The following is a 26,060-nucleotide window of genomic DNA, read 5'->3' on the forward strand; positions in this document are numbered from 1 at the left end:
TACACATTCCAGCATAGGGCTGCAGGTAGCCTAACGGTTAGAGAGGTGAGCCAGCAGCCGGAGTGTTGTCAGTTCGAATCCCTACAATCAGGATCGCGCACCCGGATAAGTAGATCAGCACCAAACTACTTCAGTTTGGGAAGTTTGCTCAAAAAATCTGTTGGGAAGTGAGCTGTATTAAAGTCCTAGATTCCGTTGCTTGCCAGTGTGTCCTTGAGCAAGGCACTTAACCCCCCACAACAACAGCTCCCCGTGTGGCTGCACCTCTTCAAAACATACATACATATATATGTATGCGTGTCTTTTTTGAAAGCAGAAGTCAAATTTCAGTTGAACCTTGTGTGCAATTGACCAATAAAGTTATCTTAATTAATGTTTTGGGTTTTATATCACTTACACTTCTAGAGGCCTTAACAAAAGTTTCCAAACTGGCAGCAACTACAGGACAAAACAGACCAAAATGACATGACAAAATGCTCAACCATTTGAGACTTGCTGCCACTCCAATCTGTCCCCTATATATTTTACAATTGATGGGGCTCTATAACCACATAGGAATAAATGTTGCCTCTTACAAGACATGCCTCAAAATATGTTAATGAGCTGGAAACAACAAAACCATGTACCCACTAGTGGTCAAAAGTTTGTTGGCACTCCAAAGATACAGTACCGAGTGGCGCAGTGGTCTAAGGCTGTGGTCTAGGCTGTGCCACTAGTCTAGGCTGTGCCACTAGAGACAATGACAATGGTCTAGGCTGTGCCACTAGAGATCCTGGTTCGAATCCAGGCTCTGTCGTAGCTGACCGTGACCAGGAGACTCATGGGGAGGCGCACAATTGGCCCAGGGTAGGTGAGGGAACGGCCGGCAGGGATGTAGCTCAGTTGGTAGTGCATGGCGTTTGCAACGCAAGGGTTGTGGGTTCGATTCCCACGGGGGGCCAGTATGAAAAAAATATATATAATGTACGGTGGGGAAAAAAAGTATTTAGTCAGCCACCAATTGTGTAAGTTCTCCCACCTAAAAAAGATGAGAGAGGCCTGTAATTTTCATCATAGGTACACGTCAACTATGACAGACAAATTGAGAAATTTTTTTCTCAAGAAAATCACATTGTAGGATTTTTTATGAATTTATTTGCAAATTATGGTGGAAAATAAGTATTTGGTCACCTACAACCAAGCAAGATTTCTGGCTCTCACAGACCTGTAACTTCTTCTTTAAGAGGCTCCTCTGTCCTCCACTCGTTACCTGTATTAATGGCACCTGTTTGAACTTGTTATCAGTATAAAAGACACCTGTCCACAACCTCAAACAGTCACACTCCAAACTCCACTATGGCCAAGACCAAAGAGCTGTCAAAGGACACAAGAAACAAAATTGTAGACCTGCACCAGGCTGGGAAGACTGAATATGCAATAGATAAGCAGCTTGGTTTGAAGAAATCAACTGTGGGAGCAATTATTAGGAAATGGAAGACATACAAGACCACTGATAATCTCCCTCGATCTGGGGCTCCACGCAAGATCTCACCCCGTGGGGTCAAAATGATCACAAGAACGGTGAGCAAAAATCCCAGAACCACACGGGGGGACCTAGTGAATGACCTGCAGAGAGCTGGGACCAAAGTAACAAAGCCTACCATCAGTAACACACTACGCCGCCAGGGACTCAAATCCTGCAGTGCCAGACGTGTCCCCCTGCTTAAGCCAGTACATGTTCAGGCCCGTCTGAAGTTTGCTAGAGTGCATTTGGATGATCCAGAAGAGGATTGGGAGAATGTCATATGGTCAGATGAAACCAAAATAGAACTTTGTGGTAAAAACTCAACTTGTCGTGTTTGGAGGACAAAGAATGCTGAGTTGCATCCAAAGAACACCATACCTACTGTGAAGCATGGGGGTGGAAACATCATGCTTTGGGGCTGTTTTTCTGCAAAGGGACCAGGACAACTGATCCGTGTAAAGGAAAGAATGAATGGGGCCATGTATCGTGAGATTTTGAGTGAAAACCTCCTTCCATCAGCAAGGGCATTGAAGATGAAACGTGGCTGGGTCTTTCAGCATGACAATGATCCCAAACACACTGCCCGGGCAACGAAAGAGTGGCTTCGTAAGAAGCATTTCAAGGTCCTGGAGTGGCCTAGCCAGTCTCCAGATCTCAACCCCATAGAAAATCTTTGGAGGGAGTTGAAAGTCTGTGTTGCCCAGCGACAGCCCCAAAACATCACTGCTCTAGAGGAGATCTGCATGGAGGAATGGGCCAAAATACCAGCAACAGTGTGTGAAAACCTTGTGAAGACTTACAGAAAACGTTTGACCTGTGTCATTGCCAACAAAGGGTATATAACAAAGTATTGAGAAACTTTTGTTATTGACCAAATACTTATTTTCCACCATAATTTGCAAATAAATTCATTAAAAATCCTACAATGTGATTTTCTGGATTTTTTTTCCTCATTTTGTCTGTCATAGTTGACGTGTACCTATGATGAAAATTACAGGCCTCTCTCATCTTTTTAAGTGGGAGAACTTGCACAATTGGTGGCTGACTAAATACTTTTTTCCCCCACTGTATGCACTCACTAACTGTAAGTAGCTCTGGATAAGAGCGTCTGCTAAATGACTAAAATGTAAAAATGTATTATGTGGGGTGGATTACAGTAATGTACTGTTAAACCAAAGTTTATTTGGAATTTACAGTAACATACTGTACCTTTCTTTACAGTAACTTACAGGTAACTGGCTGCCAGTAATTTTACAGTGTACCATTCGAAATACAGCAATTCTTACCCCACCCACAACATTTTCTCACAATGGACCATCATTTACAGTATGCTGCAGTAAAACATTTCAGAGTGTTTTACTGTTGATAATACCCAACATTACCGTATAAATGATTGTTTTCTTTTACAGTGTGGTTTAGCTCAGTGGTATCTGGGAAATCCTCTCAATACCCAGCAATGCTGGCCCAGGGATAGAGGAGCGCAGTAAACTGCAGTAAATAATTCAGCAAATAGAACTAAAAATACCTCCTTCTCCATTTGTACCAAATTAATAATTCCCTCTGCGAGAAGCTTCATGCTCAGAGACTGAAGACGACAGACAGAGGAAAGGAGAGAAAGAACTGGCCCAACTGGCTCATGATGTCTTAATGCTATCATTTCTGTTCAAGAAGTTATTGTATAACCAGATTGCAACCAACTGCACTGTTGTTCATCTGAAGTGTTTTTACTGATCGGAATGATCGAAAATTGCGCTTTGGTTCATTCAACCTTCTATTAAATTTGTCTGAAATCAAATAATGAATTTGTCATATCAATTAGATTTTTTTAATTGAATGAACACTTCTTAGTTGCTTTCAACACCTTGCGCATGTGCATTGAATAGCGGTGGGGGAAATATAGCGGTGGCAGCCTATCAGAGTAGTTGGAGGCGTGGCTAATTAGGGGTGTGGCTTTCAGAGTGTCCTTTTTTCTAACCATTAGAGTGAATGTCATTCCAGTTAATGTGGTGTATTGTAGTTGCAATTTAAACTTATATATGCCAACTGCTAGCATCTGTAATGGTGTGTCTAACATAAACACTAGAGGGCTTAGGAGCCCTATCCTCAATTTGCTTCTCTGTGTGTTTTTTTACAAGAAGTACATTTAAAAGATAAAAATGTTGTGTTGTGATTTACAAGGGAATGGGTTCAGGGAGAGTCAAGGTGGAGTGTCGGCGGGGTGCATTCTGCAGGGGTTGGTGTTCTAGGTGGAAATAGGGTTTTAAAAATAGTGGGAAGTTTTCCGGCAGTACACGGGAGGGTTTTAATAGTAGTATTGATTGGAGGGGTAAATGTCTTCGATTAATTATTGTATATGCACCATCGACACGTTAGAGGAAATTGTTTACATGCTTCTCTTGAATGTGGGCCTATAAACTGGTCAGGTTCCGCAGAACAGCACTTTTTTTAGGAGTTTTGCTATTTTGATACGGTTAAGGTACTGTTTTTATAAATCCATGTTATGTACAATGTTATGCACTGAATTTGTACTTGTATTTGAATGTGAAATGAAATACAAAAATATTTTTCCACAACAACAAAAGAAAAGTTATACTGAAGAGCCTGAAAAGGTTTCTGTGTTAAGGTAGCCTTTGCTTGGTTATGATATTGTGCTTCCTAAATGTGAAGATCTTTTGTAAATAATATTATACTGTATTATTATGTTGTTTAATACACTTAGTTTACAGGGATTTGATTTAATTCGAAAGTCAAAGAAATATGGTGTGTACTTACATTAAATATTAGTCTGTATTTGTTATTTATTAGGTTTAACCAAAGGGAAAAGTAGGTTGAGTGTTGAAAGAATTAGGAAATATAGGTTTGTTAATAGTCAAATATAACAGTTGGCATTGGATCATATATTTTTGGTTTCAACAAATGTTTTTTTTTTTTCAATTGAGAAACATAAACTCATTTTTTGGGGGGGGTCATATTTTACAGTGTGGTTTCTTTCAAAAACCAGGTAAAGATGTATTTTTGCCATGATGAAATCAAATTAATCAAATTGTCATGGTAAATATGTTCTATTTTGGTTGTTACCTGGTTAGATATCCAGATTACAACCAGATAAACATTATTATTATTCTGGTTGCTAAAAACCTTTCCCTAGTCAACCAGTATACAACGTGACCATGATGTCTGTTTTTCCCACTGGGGGAAGGATAGAACATTTAGGAATGAATAGAGTAAGAGAGAGCTGGAGAACTGGCGAGCAATAATTACAAATAGGCATGAAGGGAAGGGAGGGAGGGAGAGGGGAGGATGAGAGAGATTGAGAGGGAGAGAAATGGAAGGAGAAAGCTTGGCATTCGGGGACCTATTGATCTGTGTGATGGATTATTAGAATAACCGATGACCTCCACCCTTGAACTGCTCGAACTCCTGACCTCTGCCATGTGCTGCCGCGATGGCAGGAATAATTTACTTTCAGGAGGCGGTTTGGTTGTACTTTTGGGATCAGCAGAAAAAACACTAACTGCATACTAGGTGTGACCGGCTATGGTGAAACCAAACAGACATTTCAATTACATTTATTTGGCCTCTAATTTTCCGACAATAGAAATGGTCCATGCTTATTCTCTAGGCAGCAAGCTGAAGGCAAATCTGGCAAGGATAAACTGTTTATTTCAGAGAACAGGAGGAATTCATGCACCAATGCAAACCATTCTGTTTAATTATCCAAAATTAGGCATTTAGTTTCTAAATGTCATGATATTTGTTGGTGGGTTGATAAAGCTGGTTTAGGGTGCAGGTGACTGCATTTACAGTACTGAGTGGGTGTCTCATTTGTAATATGATTGACTGATAGGGTAGTACACAATTACAAGAGAGTGCTGGAAACCACCATTAAATTAATTAACAACCGTGTTACATTTTGAGTCAGCAATCCGACACTCTAATTTCATCGTGTCGTCGGTTGATCGCTCCTCTATAATTACCTGCACAAATTGAGGCTCATGAAGACATCGCTGGTTTTGAGAGACCAACTCCATATACAATGCTAGTTCTTCGCCTGCTCTAGCATCTCCATGGCCAATGCTCTTGTTTAGCATTAGCTGTTAGTGCAGCTGAGAGAGCCTTCTCTATCTGTCACAGTAAGCCCCCCACTTCCTCCCTCCAAAAGTCCCTCAGGATTATGGGAACTGCCCTTCCCATTTGCACGGCCCATACTTTCTAAACCGTCCCGGGGTTATATTATCTACCGAGCCCATATTAGCGCATCAAACAGGCTTACCTTCCCTTTTGGATTTGCCTTGGCCGATTACAGCTTCTTCGGAGGGCTGACATTCATAGGATTTGGCTTCCTCAAGTCACTTTGACACATTTGTCTGCCCTTTTGATTAATGAATATTTCTGGAAATCCTTTCATATGGCAGGTTAGGCCAGCTTTAGCTAAAGTTAAAGTTGCAGTTATAGACGTGGGAGTTACAGGGTCGTCGTTAACTCGACGTTTGCCCATGTCTTTGCATGCATAAAGGCCATGATTGTTGAATCATTCGATAAAGTAGTCAAAAGTAGCGTTTTCTCTTATGAATTCAAATGTAGGACAGCTACTGTCTCATTAGTTAAGTCACAGTTGTTGAACAAGTCAAATGAGAGCTGTGGCAGCTGATAATTATTTCATGGGGATGCAGATTTCTACTCCACACGTCCTACCACTTCTCTGATCTCAGGCAATGGCAATGTAGGTCTGCCTGAGGGGACTGCATCTGATCTGATTGAACCCTACAATATGTCTGTGCGGTTGATGGCTGATGTAGCGGCAGCTCTCATCCAGAACATTCTGTCTCACTCTCATGGAGTCATGCACGAATCCTCAGAGAGACAAGTTTGGTCATCAAAGCAACAGAGGCCTACGTCTGAAAGTACAACAGAGCGAGGGATGAATGAAAGAGAGAGTGAGAAAATGGAAAAGAAAGGAAACTAAGAGGTGCTGGACAACCCCGCCACATTGGGCCCAGAGTACAGTAGCTGAAAGATCCAACAAAGCCTTTTCAGTGTAAGTGTATCACCTGCCTGGAGATCCTCAGGGGCAGATTTATACTATAGCTAGGCGAAAGCGGCACGTCGATATTTATTGAGTGAATTTGAATCTGCTGGGCAGACAGACGTGTGTTGGCACCTCTCCTCTCATCCCTGTGAGCTTTATCTGAGCTTTATCTGATTCTGTCACCACTTACAATCTTCTTAGTGCTCGTGCTGTATCCCTAACCACTCGACTTGGACATCCACCACTAGAGGAAGTCCACTTTAGGAAAGAGTCCACCTGAGAGAAGGATGTTCACTTTTTGTCAAATATTTGCTTTCAGGGAAGTCCACTTCAAAAGGAGTGTCCACTTCAGAGGGAATTCTGCCTCAGAAGGAAAGGACATATGCTGTATAACTGCAATGTCAGCCACTGTTCAAAAGCCCCACTTTAAGAGGTGCCATAAAGGAACATCAGTCAGGTCACACTGGTGTCAGAAGTGGGATCCATCTCCTGGGTAATTCAGTTATAATTGCGCACAGCAGGCCGTTCACAGGAAAAAGTTAAATACTAAAAGTGCGAGGTCAAAAGGTCTCAGATGAGGGTCTCAGATGAGTAATACCTCTCTCTCTCTCTCTCTCTCTCTCTCTCTCTCTCTCTCTCTCTCTCTCTCTCTCTCTCACAGCCCTGTTTAATCTAATTCCTGTGGGTCTGAGGGTGGTGGCCATCCAAGGGGTGAAGGCCGGCCTCTACATCGGAATGAACGGAGAAGGATTCCTCTACAGCTCAGTAAGACCCACCGCTTCTCACGGGCGTGTGTTTGTTGTGTGTCCATGCGTGTGTTTGTTGTGTGTGTATGGGTGTGTTGTTGTGTGTCCATGCGTGTGTTGTTGTGTGTCCATGCGTGTGTTGTTGTGTGTGTATGGGTACGTGCTACTGTTGTGCAGTGTGCATGCATATGTTTTTGTATTTGTTGTTCTTGTTCAGTTTTGTAAAATGTTTTCCTTCATTGTACATTACTACATTCATTCTACATTGATACATATTTCAATTTCTGTATTTGTGTGTGGGGCTGTGTAAAACACTTGTTTTATTGTGCAATAATTGTTACCTTGTTCATAGTTTCTTTCTAGTACCGTGCATGTACTTAATGCAAAAACGCGTTTCACTTTAAAAAAAAATACTAACTGCCCCTAAAAACAAACTTCTCCTTTTGAAAACTGCCTATGTGGCATCGATATGTGTCAGAAACATGTATTATTGTGTCAAAATTGACTACAAAGTGTAAATAGGATCATTTTGGTCACAAAGTCAGACTCGTCCAAAACAGAGTTTTGTGAGTTTGTCACGACTTACTGGAGGGTTGGGTATGGGCTACTTACATGCCCACTTTTGCCGATGATGCCCAATTGCCCAGAGACAACACGCTGTGGTCCGCCCCCAGCTGCCAAGTGGACATTTGTTGTCAAGTCTGCATATGGGTGCCACACACGCACATTTCGCTCGGCAAATAGGAGAGAAAATTGGCTTCCATAAAGTTGATGCAATCTTCCAATGCATTTCAACAATATTGCCAAATGACCAGGAATGGATTACCGCCGACACGGTCACTTCTGCTGCATGTCAACCGTCAAACCACTGGTGTTGGTGAGTACTTTAGCAAAGTAGATAGCTGGTACTAGCTAGTAGCTACCTTTGGTTATACAACATTATTTGATATTGCTATCGAGCCAGGCTAGCTATGATACCACAGATGAAAGGGGAATTATACTGTACTGTAGCTAGCTAAATACATAAAGCTAACGTGTAATGTGATGTAGCTTGTCAGAGGAAGATGTGCAGCTCACGTTAGCTAGCTACCTTGCTAACAACAGCTAACTGTAGCCCATTGGCATTTAGGATCAATACAGGACAGGCATTTGGATACTAGCTTGCTAGCTAATCATAGGATGTAGTTAGCTTGCTTTCAATAATGTTTCAACTCAAACTGGCTAGCTAACGTTAGCTAGCTAGCCAACTCCTTTCAACTCAGGCAAACATTTTGATAACTAACCCGGATTTGCAAGAGCTAGCTAGCGAGGTAATATGCCTGTTCTCATAAAAGTTTGTGTATTTTCTAGGGCAAAAATAAATGAAGGATGGTACCTATCTACTACAAATATAGCTATGGCTCTGTCAGCAAGCATTCAGCAACGTACACAGTTGGTTGCGAATTAACAGTGTAAGCATCACCGACCTGGATCTATTCTGTAGTTACAGTCCCTCTATTAGCATATAAATTACTTCCAAACTAAAGTAATTTATTTTTCTCGCTATATGTTTATTGATTATATTTAATTTAATTCACAGGCTACGTACAAGACCTGGTGGATTCGTTGTTCAGCAGCGTCGTGGGAACCCCCTACCATATCAGGAGCTGTTACAGAAGGCTGAGGCAGTGGCCAGACACCAGTCCCGCTTCAGAGTAATGGAGGACACTTGAATCAGGTTGGTCACATTTGATCTGGTCAAAAGTCCTGGAATTCACCTAACCACCATTGATAATGTAATCAGTGCTGTGTGTACAGTATATGTGTGTCTTGTATGTTGTAAGGAGGTGCCCCCTTCCACTGTGCCAATGGACTACTCCTGGGCCTGAGTGAGTAATGCCAACCAGTCAGTGCCATGCTGGCACATGTCCCTTGTGAATTAGCTGTGAATCATAATCTCTGATTGGCTATGTTCAACCGTGTATTTACTGTTGGCTTCCATGACTGTATGGTGACGGTCTTTCTCTCTCTCCCTCCCTCTGTGATAAAGGAGCTGGGTCAGATATAGGAGCCTAAGTCAGGCTCCTTCATGACCAGGATCCTGGAGCTGATCTACGCTGCCATGGACATCAGGCATTGGCAAACACCTCAGAAGGGACAACAGTTGATAAGTAATAAGATAGTACACCCCAAGTGTTTAGTAATATCACTCTTTCAATACGTCACTCATCAACTCTTCCTCGTTTTACTACAGATGGAGGACAGAAGAGATACTTTTGAAATGGAGACCTCAGGTTGATACTGATGTCTGAACTGGGACAGAGATCTTGCACTCAGCATTCAAATTATACAAGATATCTATTACTTGTTATGGTCTTTTGTTATTATTGAATTGGACGGTACTATCAATGGGGGGGGGGACGAAGCCATACAGAAAGCACATTGTTATATTAGCAGAACACTGCTTCTACAGTGTTATGTGAAGTATGGTTTATTCTACATGGAACTGTTACAATTGAACATTATCTACGTAAGTGGCTCTGGATAAGAGCGTCTCCCAAATGACTAAAATGTCAAATGTAAATGTAATAAGTTCAGCAATTGCACTCTTCTCATATTACTGATTAGGCTACTAACCTCCTGGAGGAAGCTTTGAATTTGTCAGTAGCCTACAGAGTGGTATGAGAAGTGTGCCATCCTACACATCTGCCTGTAGTTATTGAACTCTGCCTGCTGGACCAATGGGTTGAAGCAAACTCTGTCATATCCAGGATGGAGTGTCATGCACTCCACTTCTCCTGTCCCCTGACTGCACCTGTCCATAACCTGTAATACATTACATAGATGGAAGGGACTTCATCACCCACTGGAGACTTGAAGACAGAACCTCACCCAGTGTGTGGTTAGACAGCCATTCTAGTTCTGGATAGACAGCTGAAGTTGTACACTACATACAACATATTGTTATTTGCTAGGTAAGTGTAGGCATACTGTCTTCATAAGCACATCAATATGATATTTACAGCATAAACTGTTTTGTCTTTGTAACACGAACACACTCCACATGTAGCCTACACCTGTAGGGATGTTAGTAGTACTAGGATTTTCCCCCCGGGAAAGATCTAACAGAGGACATAAGGAGAGACAAGACGAGACAAAATTAGCCAGTTATAGAACTAGTGTTTCTACAGCTAGTGTTGTAGGAGAGCTGAGCTGGCTCAAGACCGGGCATTGAACTCACAGTTGTCACCGTTTTCACAGTAACATGTCTTTACATGAAGTGATGAAACATTGAAACTAAGTTGCAAGCTACTTTGGTAGCAAGGTGTTGTAGAATGAGTGTCTTATGAAACACATTCCAGACACTGGCTCTTGCTATCTTGCCTAACTGATTTCACAGAGAAATATCAGCTGGATAGGCTAGTCAGCTGCAGCTATCCCCAAGCTATGCTAGTTAGCTGCTTTCAGCTTGGCTAAACACAAGGTCAGCGCAGGCTTTAGCCTACACATAGAACTGAATTAGCTGACCATCTTGAGATTACAAATCAGTCGGGAGGGGAGAAGTCCTTAACTTCAACATTTCGTTCTCGCCATAGCAAAGCTATGGCAAAGACACACCCAAGAATGGCAAATGGCAAAGACACACCCAAGAAACACCCACATCAAACCACACCCCCAAGACAACTCTCGTTTGGCTTCAGTCATGGCCGCTAACATTTATTAATGACCAAACTTAAAAATGAGGCCAAATCAGGAAGTTCAGTCGTTCTTTAAGTTTAGGATGATGCAATGTTTCTGTGGGGCTCAATTGTGGGTGGGAGGGGGGTTGGGGTGTGTGTTTGTGTGTGTATGTGTGATAGCTGTGGTGAGGGTGTCATAGCTGTTCCCATTGGTGACGAATGCATGCCTCTGCACTGCCAGGAGAGGCTTGAGCACGTTTGTGGGAATTTGGTGCAGCAGAGAGGGAGAGAGGAGGATCTCCAAATGGTTACGTAACGGACAGCAGCACAACTTTCTAATCCTGTTAAAGAATATATATGGGGGAGAAGAGGGGTATGGGGTCCCCCAGGAGTGTCTGACTGCTGAGGGACCTGTGGTGCGGCTGTAATGGCCATCTGATCACTGCTCAGCCGTGCTGAGTCTGTCAGAGAGGGTAGCTCAGCTTTAGATGTCTCTGGTGGCAACACGTTCACAGAAATACACATACACAAATGCATGCCTGCACGTACACACACACACACACACACACACAAATGTACAGTGAGGGAAAAAAGTAGTTGATCCCCTGCTGATTTTGTACGTTTGCCCACTGACAAAGACATGATCAGTCTATAATTTTAATGGTAGGTTTATTTGAACAGTGAGAGACAGAATAACAACAACAAAAATCCAGAAAAACGCATGTAAAAAATGTTATAAATTGATTTGCATTTTAATTACATTTACACTTACATTTTAGTCATTTAGCAGACGCTCTTATCCAGAGCGACTTACAGTTAGAATGAGGGAAATAAGTATTTGACCCCTCTGCAAAACATGACTTAGTACTTGGTGGCAGGCCCGTCGCCAGACCTCAGTCTTAGGGGGGCATATGAAATGCATGGGAGGGCAGGGCACAATTATTATTAGCCTACAGTACGTATATTTATAATAATCGCATACTCTATTTGCGCAGCACGTAATCATCACATTAAACATAACCAACAGCAATATGACCAGGTAGCCTATAGCCTACACCACATTACATAGAAGCAATGTTATGAATATCCATAAAACACTTGACTATACAACATATTAGATGTAACACCAGAAGCATCTCTCAAACATTGCATTTTAAAGCAGTCAACAGAGGGATATGCATTGCCATGAGACACACACACACACACGCACGCATATACACACACACAGAGAGACTTTGAACCTACCGGTACTTTGAGTGGAGGCAGCGCTCTCCTCTCTCCAGTCCATCCTGTCAGTACAGCGGGAGGCGGCGTTTCTCCGAGCAGAACCTCCTCATCAAAGTATCCTTCCACTCGGACTTAAACTTGTGAGTGAGGTCCTTTTCAAAAGCAAGCTGAATCAGCTGGGCCTTGCGTCTGTGCAGCATACTGCGCCAATGCTCTGAGAAGACGCTTTTGAGCGTGGAAAATGAGTTTTCACATATTGCTGTGGAAGCTCCTAAAGTTAGTGCAAGTGTGTAGGCTGTGAGAACATAGCCTGGAGTGCACAGTTGAATGTGCTGAGGATGTTGGCTATTGTCATTTTCTTCACCAGGAACTCACGAGCCACAGTATATTCAGATTCAACCACATCAGTTCCAGTTAATACCAGGAGAGGGGTTACCTTTGATGAGTCCAGGAAATTATCCTCGGCCTCTGGGTTCAAAGCAGCCAGTGCGCCAATGAGCTCGCTACTGCGCTCTCCAAAACGCGCATTCACCTCTCCTTGCACAGCATCGATAACACTGTAAAACAATCTCATGAACTCAGTCTTTTCATCTATGTCACTTTGTGGCTGACCAACTGTTTCTTCAACTGCAAATCCGCGGAGGTTCTTATTAATTGTGCGTCTTCTCTTGCTTGGACCAGGGTCGGTCACCAGCACAGCCTCGGTGGCTGATGCTGGAGGAGCGTAGAGATCCCACAGTGCAGAAAACTTGTTTTCTGTGCGCAGTGTCTTCACGCAGTCAGAAGCGCTGTTCACAAGTGTCACCGCAGTGAACAAGTCCATATCTTCGGCCTGTAGTAGGCTGTTAGGCGGCTCGAAAAGTGACAACAATTTCATAACAAGGTGCGCAATGAAAAGAAAACTGCGCTGCGTAATGGCACGAAGCAGCCCCGTAGCCTTGACGCGCACCTCCGCTCCAAGGCCTCGTGTGTTTTCCACCTCGGTCAGTAATGTGGATATGTCGTGAAAACTCTTCACCACAACTTTGACCGTTGCCAAGTGGCCAGTCCATCTCTGGTCCAAGAGACGTTTCAGGGTATCGCCTTTGTACAGAATAGCCACGGTTGGCTTCCTGATGAAGTTGTACAGCATGTTGCATACTCCAAATAAATCATCGACAGCTGCTTCACTGGACATGGCATGAATCACAACCAGATGAAGTTGGTGATTAAAGCAGTGAATATATGGTATGTTACGATCCAGCTTGTTTTGGAGCAATTTCTGCACACCACCATGCCTGCCAGACATGAGTGATGCGCCATCATAAACTTGACTCAGGATTTTGTCCGTGCTGAGTCCGGCGCTGGTGAGCTCATCAGTGATGACACCTGTCAGATCCTCTGCATCACCTTTCTCAGATGTGGCCATTACCAAGAGGCGCTCACACAGACCATAGTTTTTGTCAACAAAACTCACAACTACAGATATGTTTTCTTGGCCTAAAGGATCCCGTGTGCCATCCACTTTAATTGAATACCAGCTATCGCCGACTTGTCTCACTATCTCCTCTGTCACGAGTTTGCTCATAATTTCGATAATCTCGTTTTGTATCTGTGGGCTGGTATAGTGTGCATTCTGTGGGATTGTTTTTGTAATCCGTGTCAGTTCAGGATCTTTGCGCATGGTGTACTCAAAGAGAGACAAAAACAGCCCCATTGAGCTATTATCATCTAGCACACTGGCAAAACCAGCATTATCTCCACGTAACGGCAATTGATTCACCACTAAAAACTCCAGCATATCAATTACAGCTGACATGTAGTATCTGTTGCGAGCCAGTTGCGCTGAATTTAAGAGAGTGGACATTTTTTTTTCCTGTCTCTCTACGTTTTTCTGAATCTCTCCACATTGCTTCACAGGCTAAATGTTCTTTTGAAGCTGCATGCTTATTTAAGCTCTTGCCTGTTCCAATTGCATGTTTGCAATCATTAAATCCCTTAATGGAGAAGGTCGCGTCCGATGATACAGATTTGAATTTCCTGCACGCATAACAAAATGCAGAGTCCTTTTCCACCGAGTACTCAAGCCAGTCCCTGTTCAAATACCAGCTAGAGGAAAATGATCGTTTTTTTTTACCAAACATTTTGACTGGATATTTCCTCAACACAACCTGTTTGGGTTTGTCCATACCGAGGTCACTCACACCCACTGATTCAACAGGCAGTTGTGGCCCAAATACTGCCCCAGTCGCGGTTGCAATTGACCTGCAGGTCCTGCCAGGCCCAGGGTCGGACTCCACGGAGCTACTAGCATCAGGCTCAGACTGTCGTCCAGGGTCTCCTTCTCCAACTACAACATCAGGAGGCGCCGGTGTCGTATCCAATTTGGCAGAGGAGACTGTCGGTGGGCTTTTCAACCACTTACGGATATCCATGACGAACTGAAGCGAGTAAGCCGGCGAAAACTCATCCAGCTTTCAAAAATGCGCGGTAACTGTTGAGCGGCTACACTGACGTAGGCTACGTCACGTACGTAGCCTAACTTTCTTTTTATTAAGGCCGTGATAGGCTGTTGCAGTGTAGATTCCCATCAATCAAACAAAATCACACCATTGTTTCTTTATATTTTTAATGTTTAAATGATAAAGAATGCAACATTAATGCAACACAAAATTAGCAACTATTATAATATAAAATTAAAGTAATTTTTTTAAGAGATCTGTGCCTCAAGTGGGGGGGGCACAAGCTTTTTTGGGGGGCGGGCCCGGCCCCCTATGGCCCGCCCATAGCGACGGGTGTGCTTGGTGGCAAAACCCTTGTTGGCAATCACAGAGGTCAGACGTTTCTTGTAGTTGGCCACCAGGTTTGCACACATCTCAGGAGGGATTTTGTTCCACTCCTCTTTGCAGATCTTCTCCAAGTCATTAAGGTTTCGAGGCTGACGTTTGGCAACTCGAACCTTCAGCTCCCTCCACAGATTTTCTATGGGATTAAGGTCTGGAGACTGGTTAGGCCACTCCAGGACCTTAATGTGCTTCTTCTTGAGCCACTCCTTTGTTGCCTTGGCCGTGTGTTTTGGGTCATTGTCATGCTGGAATACCCATCCACAACTCATTTCCAATGCCCTGGCTGAGGGAAGGACGTTCTCACCCAAGATTTGACGGTACATGGCCCTGTCCATCGTCCCTTTGATGCGGTGAAGTTGTCCTGTCCCCTTAGCAGAAAAACACCCCCAAAGCATAATGTTTCCACCTCCATGTTTGACAGTGGGGATGGTGTTCTTGGGGTCATAGGCAGCATTCCTCCTCCTCCAAACACGGCGAGTTGAGTTGATGGCAAAGAGCTCGATTTTGGTCTCATCTGACCACAACAATTCACCCAGTTCTCCTCTGAATCATTCAGATGTTCATTGGCAAACTTCAGACGGCCCTGTATATGTGCTTTCTTGAGCAGGGGGACCTTGCGGGCGCTGCATGATTTCAATCCTTCACGGCGTAGTGTGTTACCAATTGTTTTCTTGGTGACTATGGTCCCAGCTGCCTTGAGATTATTGACAAGATCCTCCCATGTAGTTCTGGGCTGATTCCTCACCGTTCTCATGATCATTGCAACTCCACGAGTTGAGATCTTGCATGGAGCCCCATGCCGAGGGAGATTGACAGTTATTTTGTGTTTCTTCCATTTGCGAATAATCGCACCAACTGTTGTCACCTTCTCACCAAGCTGCTTGGCGAGGGTCTTGTAGCCCATTCCAGCCTTGTGTAGGTCTACAATCTTGTCCCTGACATCCTTGGAGAGCTCTTTGGTCTTGGCCATGGTGGAGAGTTTGGAATCTGATTGATTGCTTCTGTGGACAGGTGTCTTTTATACAGGTAACAAGCTGAGATTAGGAGCACTCCCTTTAAGAGTGTGCTCCTAATCTCAGCTCGTTACCTGTATAAAAGACACCTGGGAGCCAGAAATCTTTCTGATTGAGAGGGGGTCAAATACTTATTTCCCTCATTAAAATGCTAATCAATTTATAAAATTTTTGACATGCGTTTTGCAGGATTTTTTTGTTGTAATTCTGTCTCTCACTGTTCAAATAAACCTACCATTAAAATTATAGACTGATCATTTCTTTGTCAGTGGGCAAACGTACAAAATCAGCAGGGGATCAAATACTTTTTTCCCTCACTGTATATAAATCCATAAATAGAGATACGAATGCTAAAATATTCATAATCACATGATGCTAGTACACTCACATACAGATACATAAATTCAGCATCTCCCATATAGTCAGTCAGGTTATAACAGCCAGAAAGACTTTAACCCCAGTGTCAAACAGCAGCTGTTAAGGCTCTGCTACACAATCCTTCATCATCACTTTTATGGGCCGGAGCACAAATCTTTCCTCTTACACAAAGAGGATGAGGAATCTGTCAGAAGCCGTGAAGGCTTTTCCAGTAGTGGCTGAAAGACCCATTTTAATTAAACAGAGAGCGGCCATATACAGTGGCCCGTCTCTCCAGACATGCATCATGGGAAATGATCATGCCGTGGTAGAACGCAGATCACAGAGGCCTCGGCAAACAGCCGAGCGGGATTCATTCAATATTTACCAAACAGCATTAACGCCTGAATTCTCACTTTGACCTCTCTACATTGTAAACCCCAAAGCATTTTTTACTCAAATACTTCTACTATGTTGAACTCAAATTCAATGAAAAGTCATTATTACTTCAAATGTTTATGTGGTACTGACTCAAAACTATATGAGAAGTCACATCACCTCAATTTTCTTAAGTTATGATAACAAATTAACTTGTGCTTCTACATCTGCATTGCTTGCTGTTTGGAGTTTTAGGCTGGGTTTCTGTATAAGCACTTTGTGACATCTGCTGATGTAAAAAGGGCTTTATAAATACATTTGATTGATTGATTGTTTCCCAGCATGCTCTACTGCTGGTAGATATTTTTTTGTTGTTAAATATCTGTGTTTTTGCATGTACATTGAATGATACCTCCCGAGTGGCGCAGTGGTCGAAGGCCACTAGAGATCCTGGTTCGAATCCAGGCTCTGTCATAGCCGGCCGCGACCGGGAGGCCCATGGGGCGGCGAATAATTGGCCCAGCGTCGTCCAGGGTAGGGGAGGGAATGGCTGGCAGGGATGTAGCTCAGTTGATAGAGCATGGCGTTTGCAACGCCAGGGTTGTGGGTTCGATTCCCATGGGGGGCCAGTATGCAAAACATGATGTAGGCACTCACTAACTGTAAGTCGCTCTTGATAAGAGCGTCTGCTTATTGACGTAAAATGTAATTATTAATTATGATTGTGTAGCATATGATTAATCAATCAAAGGTAAATAACATTTCTTAACCTTTTCAGGCGTGAGTTCCAAATATCTTTAACTGTCGCCCCAGCATGAGTTTTTTTTATGCACGTGATGTCAGAATGCACTCACTGTTCCAAAATGTGATTGTTAAGCAACAGGACAGTTAAACCACGCTGCCCTTCTAAACAAGACACACTGCCTGCTAGTTATTTATAGGCTATGTTTCAACATGTCAATTTCAAATTATTTTTTAACAACAGTTTGAATTGAGGTGTGTTCCGCCTCCTCATTAATTCACATAGAAGTAGCCCATTTCACTGTTGTGGACAATTTATGTTTGAGGCTTTACTGAGCCGGACAAACTTCTCTCTTCGAGGAGAGCCGAAGCACTTCCCCAGTTCTTCCATAGATTAAGTATGCAAATATTTGTGCAGTCTAGCACAAACTTTTTCCCACTGGCACATTTTCTGGCTGGTGCTTGCATTGCCTTCATTGTTGTTTTCCGTACAAATAATAACTTTGGACATGTGTGTGTTCCTAAGTGCCTTATTTTCTGTATATCATGTTGTCGTTTCTAGTGGAGCATACCGTATGTATGGAGCATAATGTATTTACAGTTTTATTCACGCTTTCAAGTACTGGTGACAAATCATGCATTCCTATTCTTGCATAGATTTTAATGAACACATATGATGTGTGTAAGATACTTTTTGGAAGGTTGTACTGATTATGATGAGCTAATGCTAAGCTACACTACATGACCATAAGTATGTGGACACCTCCTCCTCGAACATCTCATTCCAAAATCATGGGCATTAATATGGAGTTTGTCCCTCCTGCTATAACAGCTTCCACTCTTCTGGGAAGGCTTTACACTAGATGTTGGAACATTGCTGCAGGGACTTGCTTCCATTCAGCCACAAGAGCATTAGTGAGGTCGGGCACTGATGTTGGGAGATTAGGCATGGCTCGAAGTCGGCATTCCAATTCATACCAAAGGTGTTCGATTATCGCCCTGTAGCACTCACTACAGAGTCCCAAACTGTCTCTGGAAGCAATGTCCGCACAAAGGTGTTCGATGGGGTTGAGGTCAGGGCTCTGTGCAGGCCAGTCAAGTTCTTTCACACCGATCTCGACAAACCATTTCTATATGGACCTTGCTTTGTGCACAGAGGAATTGTCATGCTGAAACAGGAAAGTCCCGTGTAGCTCAGTTGGTAGAGCATGGCGTTTGCAACGCCAGGGTTGTGGGTTCGATTCCCACGGGGGGCCAATATGAAAATGTATGCACTCACTAACTGTGAAGTCGCTCTGGATAAGAGCGTCTGCTAAATGACGTAAAATGAAAGGGCCTTCCCCACAAAGTTGAAAGCACAGAATTGTCTAGAATGTCATTGTTTGCTCTAGCGTTAAGATTTCCCTTCACTGGAACTAAGGGGCCTAGCCCGAACCATGAAAAATAGCCCTAGACCAATTTTCCTCCTCCATCAAACTTTACAGTTGACACTATGCATTGGAAATGGTAGCGTTCTCCTTGCATCTGCCAAACCCAGATTCGTCCGTCGGAATGCCAGATGGTGAAGCGTGATTCATCACTCCAGAGAACGCGTTTCCACTGCTCCAGATTCCAATGGCGGCGAGCTTTACACCACTCTAGCCGACGCTTGGCATTGCGCATGGTGATCTTAGGCTTGTATGTGGTTGCTCGGCCATGGAAACCCATTTCATGAACTCCCGACGAACAGTTATTGTGCTGACGTTGCTTCCAGAGTCAGATTGGGACTCTGTAGTGAGTGCTACAGAGCGGTAATAATTTTGTTCAGTTACCTTCGCTTTGTTGGGTAAAGGAACAATGGTGGACATCTTGAAGCAAGTGGGGACAGCAGACTGGGATAGGGAGAGATTTAATATGTCCGTAAACAATCCAGCCATCTGGTCTGCGCATGCTCTGAGGACGTGGCTAGGGATGTCGTCTGGGCCGGCAGCCTTGCGAGGGTTAACACTCTTAAATGTCTTACTCATGTCGGCCACGGAGAATGAGAGCTCACAGTTCTCGGGAGCGGCAGTGGCCCGCATTGAAGCGGGTGAAGAAGGTGTTTAGCTTGTCCGGTAGCAAGACGTCGGTGTCTGCGACGTGGCTGGATTTCCCTTTATAATCTGTGATTGTCTGGAGTCCCTGCCACATACATCTCATTTCTGAGCCATTGAATTGCGACCACTGTGTCTCTGTACTGAAGTTTTGCCTGTTTGATTGACTTACGGTGGGCATAACTGGACTGTTTATACTCAACTATATTCTCAGTCACCTTGCCGTGGTTAAATGCAGTGGTTTGCGCTTTCAGTTTTGCGTGAATGCTGCCATCTATCCACGTTTTTTGGTTTGGATAGGTTTTAATCGTCACGGTGGGAACAACATCCCCTACACACTTCCTGATGAACTCAGTCAACATGTCAGTGTATACGTCAGTGTTATTCTCAGAGGCAATCTGGAACATAACCCAGTCCGCATGATCAAAACAATCTTGAAGCATGGATTCCGATTGGTCAGACCAGCATTGAACAGTCCTTACCATGGGTACTTCCTGTTTGAGTCTCTGCCTATAGGAAGGGAGGAGCAGAATGGAGGCGTGATCTGATTTGCTGAAGGGAGGGCAGGGGAGGGCCTTGTAGCCGTCCCAGATGGGATAGTAGCAATGTTTTTGATGTGCGAGTAGCACAGGCAATGTCTTGGTAAAACTGCGGTCCAGTGTAGTTCCTTGAGAGCGGTCATGGTATCGGCTTGAGGGGGAATATACACGGCTGTAAGAATTCTCTCGAGAGGTAATGTGGTCGGCATTTGATTGTGAGGTATTTGATTGAAAGGACTTGAGTTCCTGTACGTTACCACTTCTGCCTTTCTTTTTCCCGGAGAGTTCCGGGTACTGTCTGCGCGATGTACTGAGAACACAGCTGGCTGTGTGGACGGGGACAGTATATCTGGGGAGCGCCATAATTCTGTGAAACAGAGTATGTTACAGTCGCTGATGTCTATCTGGAAGGAGATCCTCGACCTGAGCTCGTCTACTTTATTGTCCAGGGACTGAACATTAGCGAGTAATATACTCGGAAGTGGTGGATGGTATGCACGGCTCCTGAGTCGGACTAAAAGTCCACTCCGAATACCTCTTCTCTGTTGTCTTGGAGCAGCCTCTGGGATAAGTGGAATCACTTTGGGGGTACAAAGGATCTAATATCAAAAAGTTATTTCCGGCTGTATGTAATAATGCAAAAAACTTTCTGAACTAATAATATGAGAAGTAAGAAAAAATAAAAAAAATTATGCAAAGTTGCTTAGGAGCCAGGAACCAGGCGAGCATGTCTATCGGCGCCATCTTGTTCGGATGAATAAAAATTCCAACTGTTGGATATCCCTAAATCTGGCTGGATTCCAATAGGAATTACCCATCACTTTGCAAGCCAGCATAATGTGATTTGCAAGTAGGGTTGCAAAATTCCGGTTGGAAGATTCCTGGAAATCCTTCAACCAGGATTTTTTTGAAAATCTAGGAATTTTAGGAATGTCTATTCAGAGATACCCTTGAGAAGATGGGAAACCCCAATGGATTCGTTTTGATGTTGCTAGGCCTCAAAATAAGGCCTTATGAGATACATAATGTATTTTCATAAAGAGTTTAATTATCATTTTAGGAGACACTCTTATCCAGAGTGACTTACAGGAGCAATTAGGGTTAAGTGCCTTGCTTAAGGGCACATCGACAGATTTTTCACCTAGTCAGCTCGGGGATTAGAACCAGCGACCTTTCGGTTACTGCCACAACGCTCTTACCCACTAAGCTACCTGCCGCCACAATTATAATGATAACATTTGTCACAGTGACTCATCTTTTTGAGTAATGACTAGAAAATCACTTTAAGTAACTGTACTCTGGGATATTAAGTGAAAGGGATTTCCTCAAAGGTTTGGCTAATGACAGCACATTGGGGTTTAGAATTTTAATCATTTAGCAGATGTTCTTATCCAGAGCGACTTACAGTTAGCGGGTTCATACATTATTTTTTTATTTTTCATACTGGCCCCCCGTGGGAATCGAACCCACAACCCTGGCGTTGCAAACGCCATGCTCTACCAACTGAGCTACATCCCTGTAATGTAGTCAACTTGACCTCTGATTGGCATTAGGCATGCTTAGGGCTGTTGCGGTAACCGTATTACCGCCACACCGGCGGTCACGAGTCATGAAGGCAGTCAAATTCCACATGACCGTTTAGTCACGGTAATTAGGCTTCTCCAAGCTCTGATGCTGCTGCTGGTCATTAGTAGCCTACCAAACTTGCTAAATGCCTGGTACTCAGCACTCTATTGTCCCTCTAATCACTCTGACATCAATGCAAATGTCTTCGAAAATCTAATCAAACACTTCTTGAGAGCCAATGCGCTCATGTTGCGCAACATTTCTATAGGCTATGCAATTGCGGGAGAAAACAGAGTGATGGCGGCTAATAAAAAGAGGAGGATCCCATCAGCTTTCTATAGGCTAGGCCTACTATATTTATTTCTCAACTTTCCTAATATTAAGCACATTGCTTATATTTACAACAGGAGTATAGCCTACCTGGCTGGCATTAAAATAAACCACGGGGAAAAGCATCCTCCATTCGCTGTTTAAGTGCATAGATGACATGTATTTTTACCCGCTGCCCCTGTTTCGAGACAGGTGCATGATATTGGTCCATTCTAAATCAAAACAAATTTCACACATATATTATTAAGTATATGTAAAGACAAGATTAAATCAAGAAAAGCCTGATGGGTGACAATATTAGCCTATCACTTGTGAATGATATATTATCACTTGTGAATGATGCCCAGCATAAGAAACAATGCCTTTTTTTGCGACTTTTTCAAATCATAGTCGCACACCTCATGTAGCCTAGCCCATAGGCCTATATGTTTTGATAAGGTTTGTATCACAACTAAAGTGGCCAAATAACTTCTTAAAATTAAGCACATAAATCCGCTTTACAAGGGGTGTAGAGCCTAACTGGCATATAAACTCAGCAAAAAAAGAAACGTCCCTTTTTCAGGACCCTGTCTTTCAAAGATAATTAGTAAAAATCCAAGTAACTTCACATATCTTCATTGTAAAGGGTTTAAACACTGTTTCCCATGCTTGTTCAATGAACCATAAACAATTAATGAACATGCACCTCTGGAACGGTCGTTAAGACACTAACAGCGTACAGACAGTAGGCAATTAAGGTCACAGTTATGAAAACGTAGGACACTAAAGAGGCCTTTCTACTGACTCTGAAAAACACCAAAAGAAAGATACCCAGGGTCCCTGCTCATCTGCGTGAACGTGCCTTAGGCATGCTGCAAGGAGGCATGAGGACTGCAGATGTGGCCAGGGCAATAAATTGCAATGTCCGTACAGTGAGACGCCTAAGACAGCGCTACAGGGAGACAGGACGGACAGCTGATCATCCTCACAGTGGCAGACCACGTGTAACAACACCTGCACAGGATCGGTACATCCGAACATCACACCTGCGGGACAGGTACAGGATGGCAACAACAACTACCCGAGTTACACCAGGAACGCACAATCCCTCCATCAGTGCTCAAACTGTCCGCAATAGGCTGAGAGAGGCTGGACTGAGGGCTTGTAGGCTTGTTGTAAGGCAGGTCCTCACCAGACATCACCGGCAACAACGTCAACTATGGGCACAAACCCACCGTCGCTGGACCAGACAGGACTGGCAAAAAGTGTTCTTCACTGACGAGTCGCGGTTTTGTCTCACCAGGTGTGATGGTCGGATTCGCGTTTATCATCGAAGGAATGAGCGTTCCACCGAGGCCTGTACTCTGGAGTGGGATCGATTTGGAGGTGGAGGGTCCGTCATGGTCTGGGGCGGTGTGTCACAGCATCATCGGACTGAGCTTGTTGTCATTGTCTCAACGCTGTGCGTTACAGGCTCATCCTGACATGACCCTCCAGCATGACAATACCTCCAGCCATACTGCTCGTTCATGTGCGTGCAGGAATGTTAGTGTTCTGCCATGGCCAGCGAAGAGCCCGGATCTCAATCCCATTTAGCATTTAGCACGTCTGGGACCTGTTGGATCGGAGGGTGAGGGCTAGGGCCATTCCCCCCAGAAATGTCTGGGAACTTGCAGGTGCCTTGGTGGAAGAGTGAGGTAACATCTCACAGCAAGAACTGGCAAATATGGTGCAGTCCATGAGGAGGAGATACACTGCAGTACTTAATGCAGCTGGTGGCCACACCAGATACTGACTGTTACTTTTGATTTTGACCCCCCATTTGTTGAGGGACACATTATTCAATTTCTGTTAGTCACATGTCTGTGGAAATTGTTCAGTTTATGTCTCAGTTGTTGAATCTTGTTATGTTCATAGAAATATTTACACATGTTATGTTTGCTGAAAATAAACACAGTTGACAGTGAGAGGACGTTTCTTTTTTTGCTGAGTTTATAAGCAGCGCATGAGTTTCAAGTTTGGAGAAGATAATTTTCACCATAAAAAGGCACCTTTATAATAAAAGCATTACATGCATAATTGCATTTGCGGTCACTTTTGATAATGGTGTTTTCCGCTAATGGAGAAATCGCGCTTATAGCCTACTACCATGTGCACATTGCTGCGCTTATAATGTGAAGAAATAGCCTAATACACTGCTCAAAAAAATAAAGGGAACACTTAAACAACACAATGTAACTCCAAGTCAATCACACTTCTGTGAAATCAAACTGTCCACTTAGGAAGCAACACTGATTGACACTACATTTCACATGCTGTTGTGCAAATGGAATAGACAACAGGTGGAAATTATAGGCAATTAGCAAGACACCCCCAATAACGGACTGGTTTTGCAGGTGGTGACCACAGACCACTTCTCAGTTCCTATGCTTCCTGGCTGATGTTTTGGTCACTTTTGAATGCTGTTGGTGCTTTCACTCTAGTGGTAGCATGAGACGAGTCTACAACCCACACAAGTGGCTCAGGTAGTGCAGCTCATCCAGGATGGCACATCAATGCGAGCTGTGGCAAGAAGGTTTGCTGTGTCTGTCAGCGTAGTGTCCAGAGCATGGAGGCGCTACCAGGAGACAGGCCAGTACATCAGGTGATGTGGAGGAGGCCGTAGGAGGGCAACAACCCAGCAGCAGGACTGCTACCTCCGCCTTTGTGCAAGGAGGAGCAGGAGGAGCACTGCCAGAGCCCTGCAAAATGACCTCCAGCAGGCCACAAATGTGCATGTGTATGCTCAAACGGTCAGAAACAGACTCCATGAGGGTGGTATGAGGGCCCGACGTCCACAGGTGGGGGTTGTGCTTACAGCCCAACACTGTGCAGGACGTTTGGCATTTGCCAGAGAACACCAAGATTGGCTAATTCGCCACTGGCGCCCTGTGCTCTTCACAGATGAAAGCAGGTTCACACTGAGCACGTGACAGACGTGACAGAGTCTGGAGATGCCGTGGAGAACGTTCTGCTGCCTGCAACATCCTCCAGCATGACCGGTTTAGCGGTGGGTCAGTCATGGTGTGGGGTGGCATTACTTTGGGGGGCCGCACAGCCCTCCATGTGCTCGCCAGAGGTAGCCTGACTGCCATTAGGTACCGAGATGAGATCCTCAGACCCCTTGTGAGACCATATGCTGGTGCGGTTGGCCCTGGGTTCCTCCTAATGCAAGACAATGCTAGACCTCATTTGGCTGGAGTGTGTCAGCAGTTCCTGCAAGAGGAAGGCATTGATGCTATGGACTGGCCCGCCCGTTCCCCAGACCTGAATCCAATTGAGCACATCTGGGACATCATGTCTCGCTCCATCCACCAACGCCACATTGCACCACAGACTGTCCAGGAGTTGGCGGATGCTTTAGTCCAGGTCTGGGAGGAGATCCCTCAGGAGACCATCCGCCACCTCATCAGGAGCATGCCCAGGCGTTGTAGGGAGGTCATACAGGCACGTGGAGGCCACACACACTACAGAGCCTCATTTTGACTTGTTTTAAGGACATTACATCAAAGTTGGATCAGCCTGTAGTGTGGTTTTCCACTTTAATTTTGAGGGTGACTCCAAATCCAGACCTCCATGGGTTGATAAATTTGATTTCCATTGATTTTTGTGTGATTTTGTTGTCAGCACATTCAACTAAGTAAAGAAAAAAGTATTTAATAAGATTATTTCATTCATTCAGATCTAGGATGTGTTATTTTAGCGTTCCCTTTATTTTTTTGAGCAGTGTAGTTTCAACATTTTAAGCGAAACGTTCTGATCTGTTGCGTCAGTCACATTGCATAAATACGTTTTTTTGATGCTAGTGGTTGTATTAATTTGGGATCTATCGCATCCCACAACTGTCCCAGACTATGTTTGGAATATGTATTTCTCGCACAGAATAGAATAGGTTGACTTTTGTACTATGGGGGATAGTAGATTGACATAGGCTAGTGGTTTTGCTGTTCGTTAGGCCTACTCATCTTGTTGGCTGACGAAAAGTAAATGTGGACAAGTTCTTCCAATATCTTCAATATGCACCTCGGAATTGGATAAGGACGTGCGCAGTTGCGT

At 43.9% G+C, this 26,060-nt stretch overlaps 1 protein-coding gene across 3 annotated transcripts in view; it reads left to right on the forward strand.

The window, feature by feature from the left end:
• LOC311150679 (fibroblast growth factor 12) overlaps window positions 1-26,060 on the forward strand; it is a gene marked incomplete at both ends in the record, with an annotated part of 61,756 nt that overhangs the window by 20,788 nt on the left and 14,908 nt on the right. For all 3 annotated transcript variants that reach the window (XM_084188183.1, XM_084188181.1, XM_084188182.1), the window contains one exon: window positions 7,195-7,298. In XM_084188183.1, coding sequence (XP_084044309.1) covers window positions 7,195-7,298 — 104 coding nt within the window. The remainder of the gene's footprint in view (window positions 1-7,194; window positions 7,299-26,060) is intronic.

Source organism: Coregonus lavaretus (assembly GCF_964263955.1).
Source record: "Coregonus lavaretus genome assembly, chromosome: 23".
NCBI classification, from domain to species: domain Eukaryota; kingdom Metazoa; phylum Chordata; class Actinopteri; order Salmoniformes; family Salmonidae; genus Coregonus; species Coregonus lavaretus.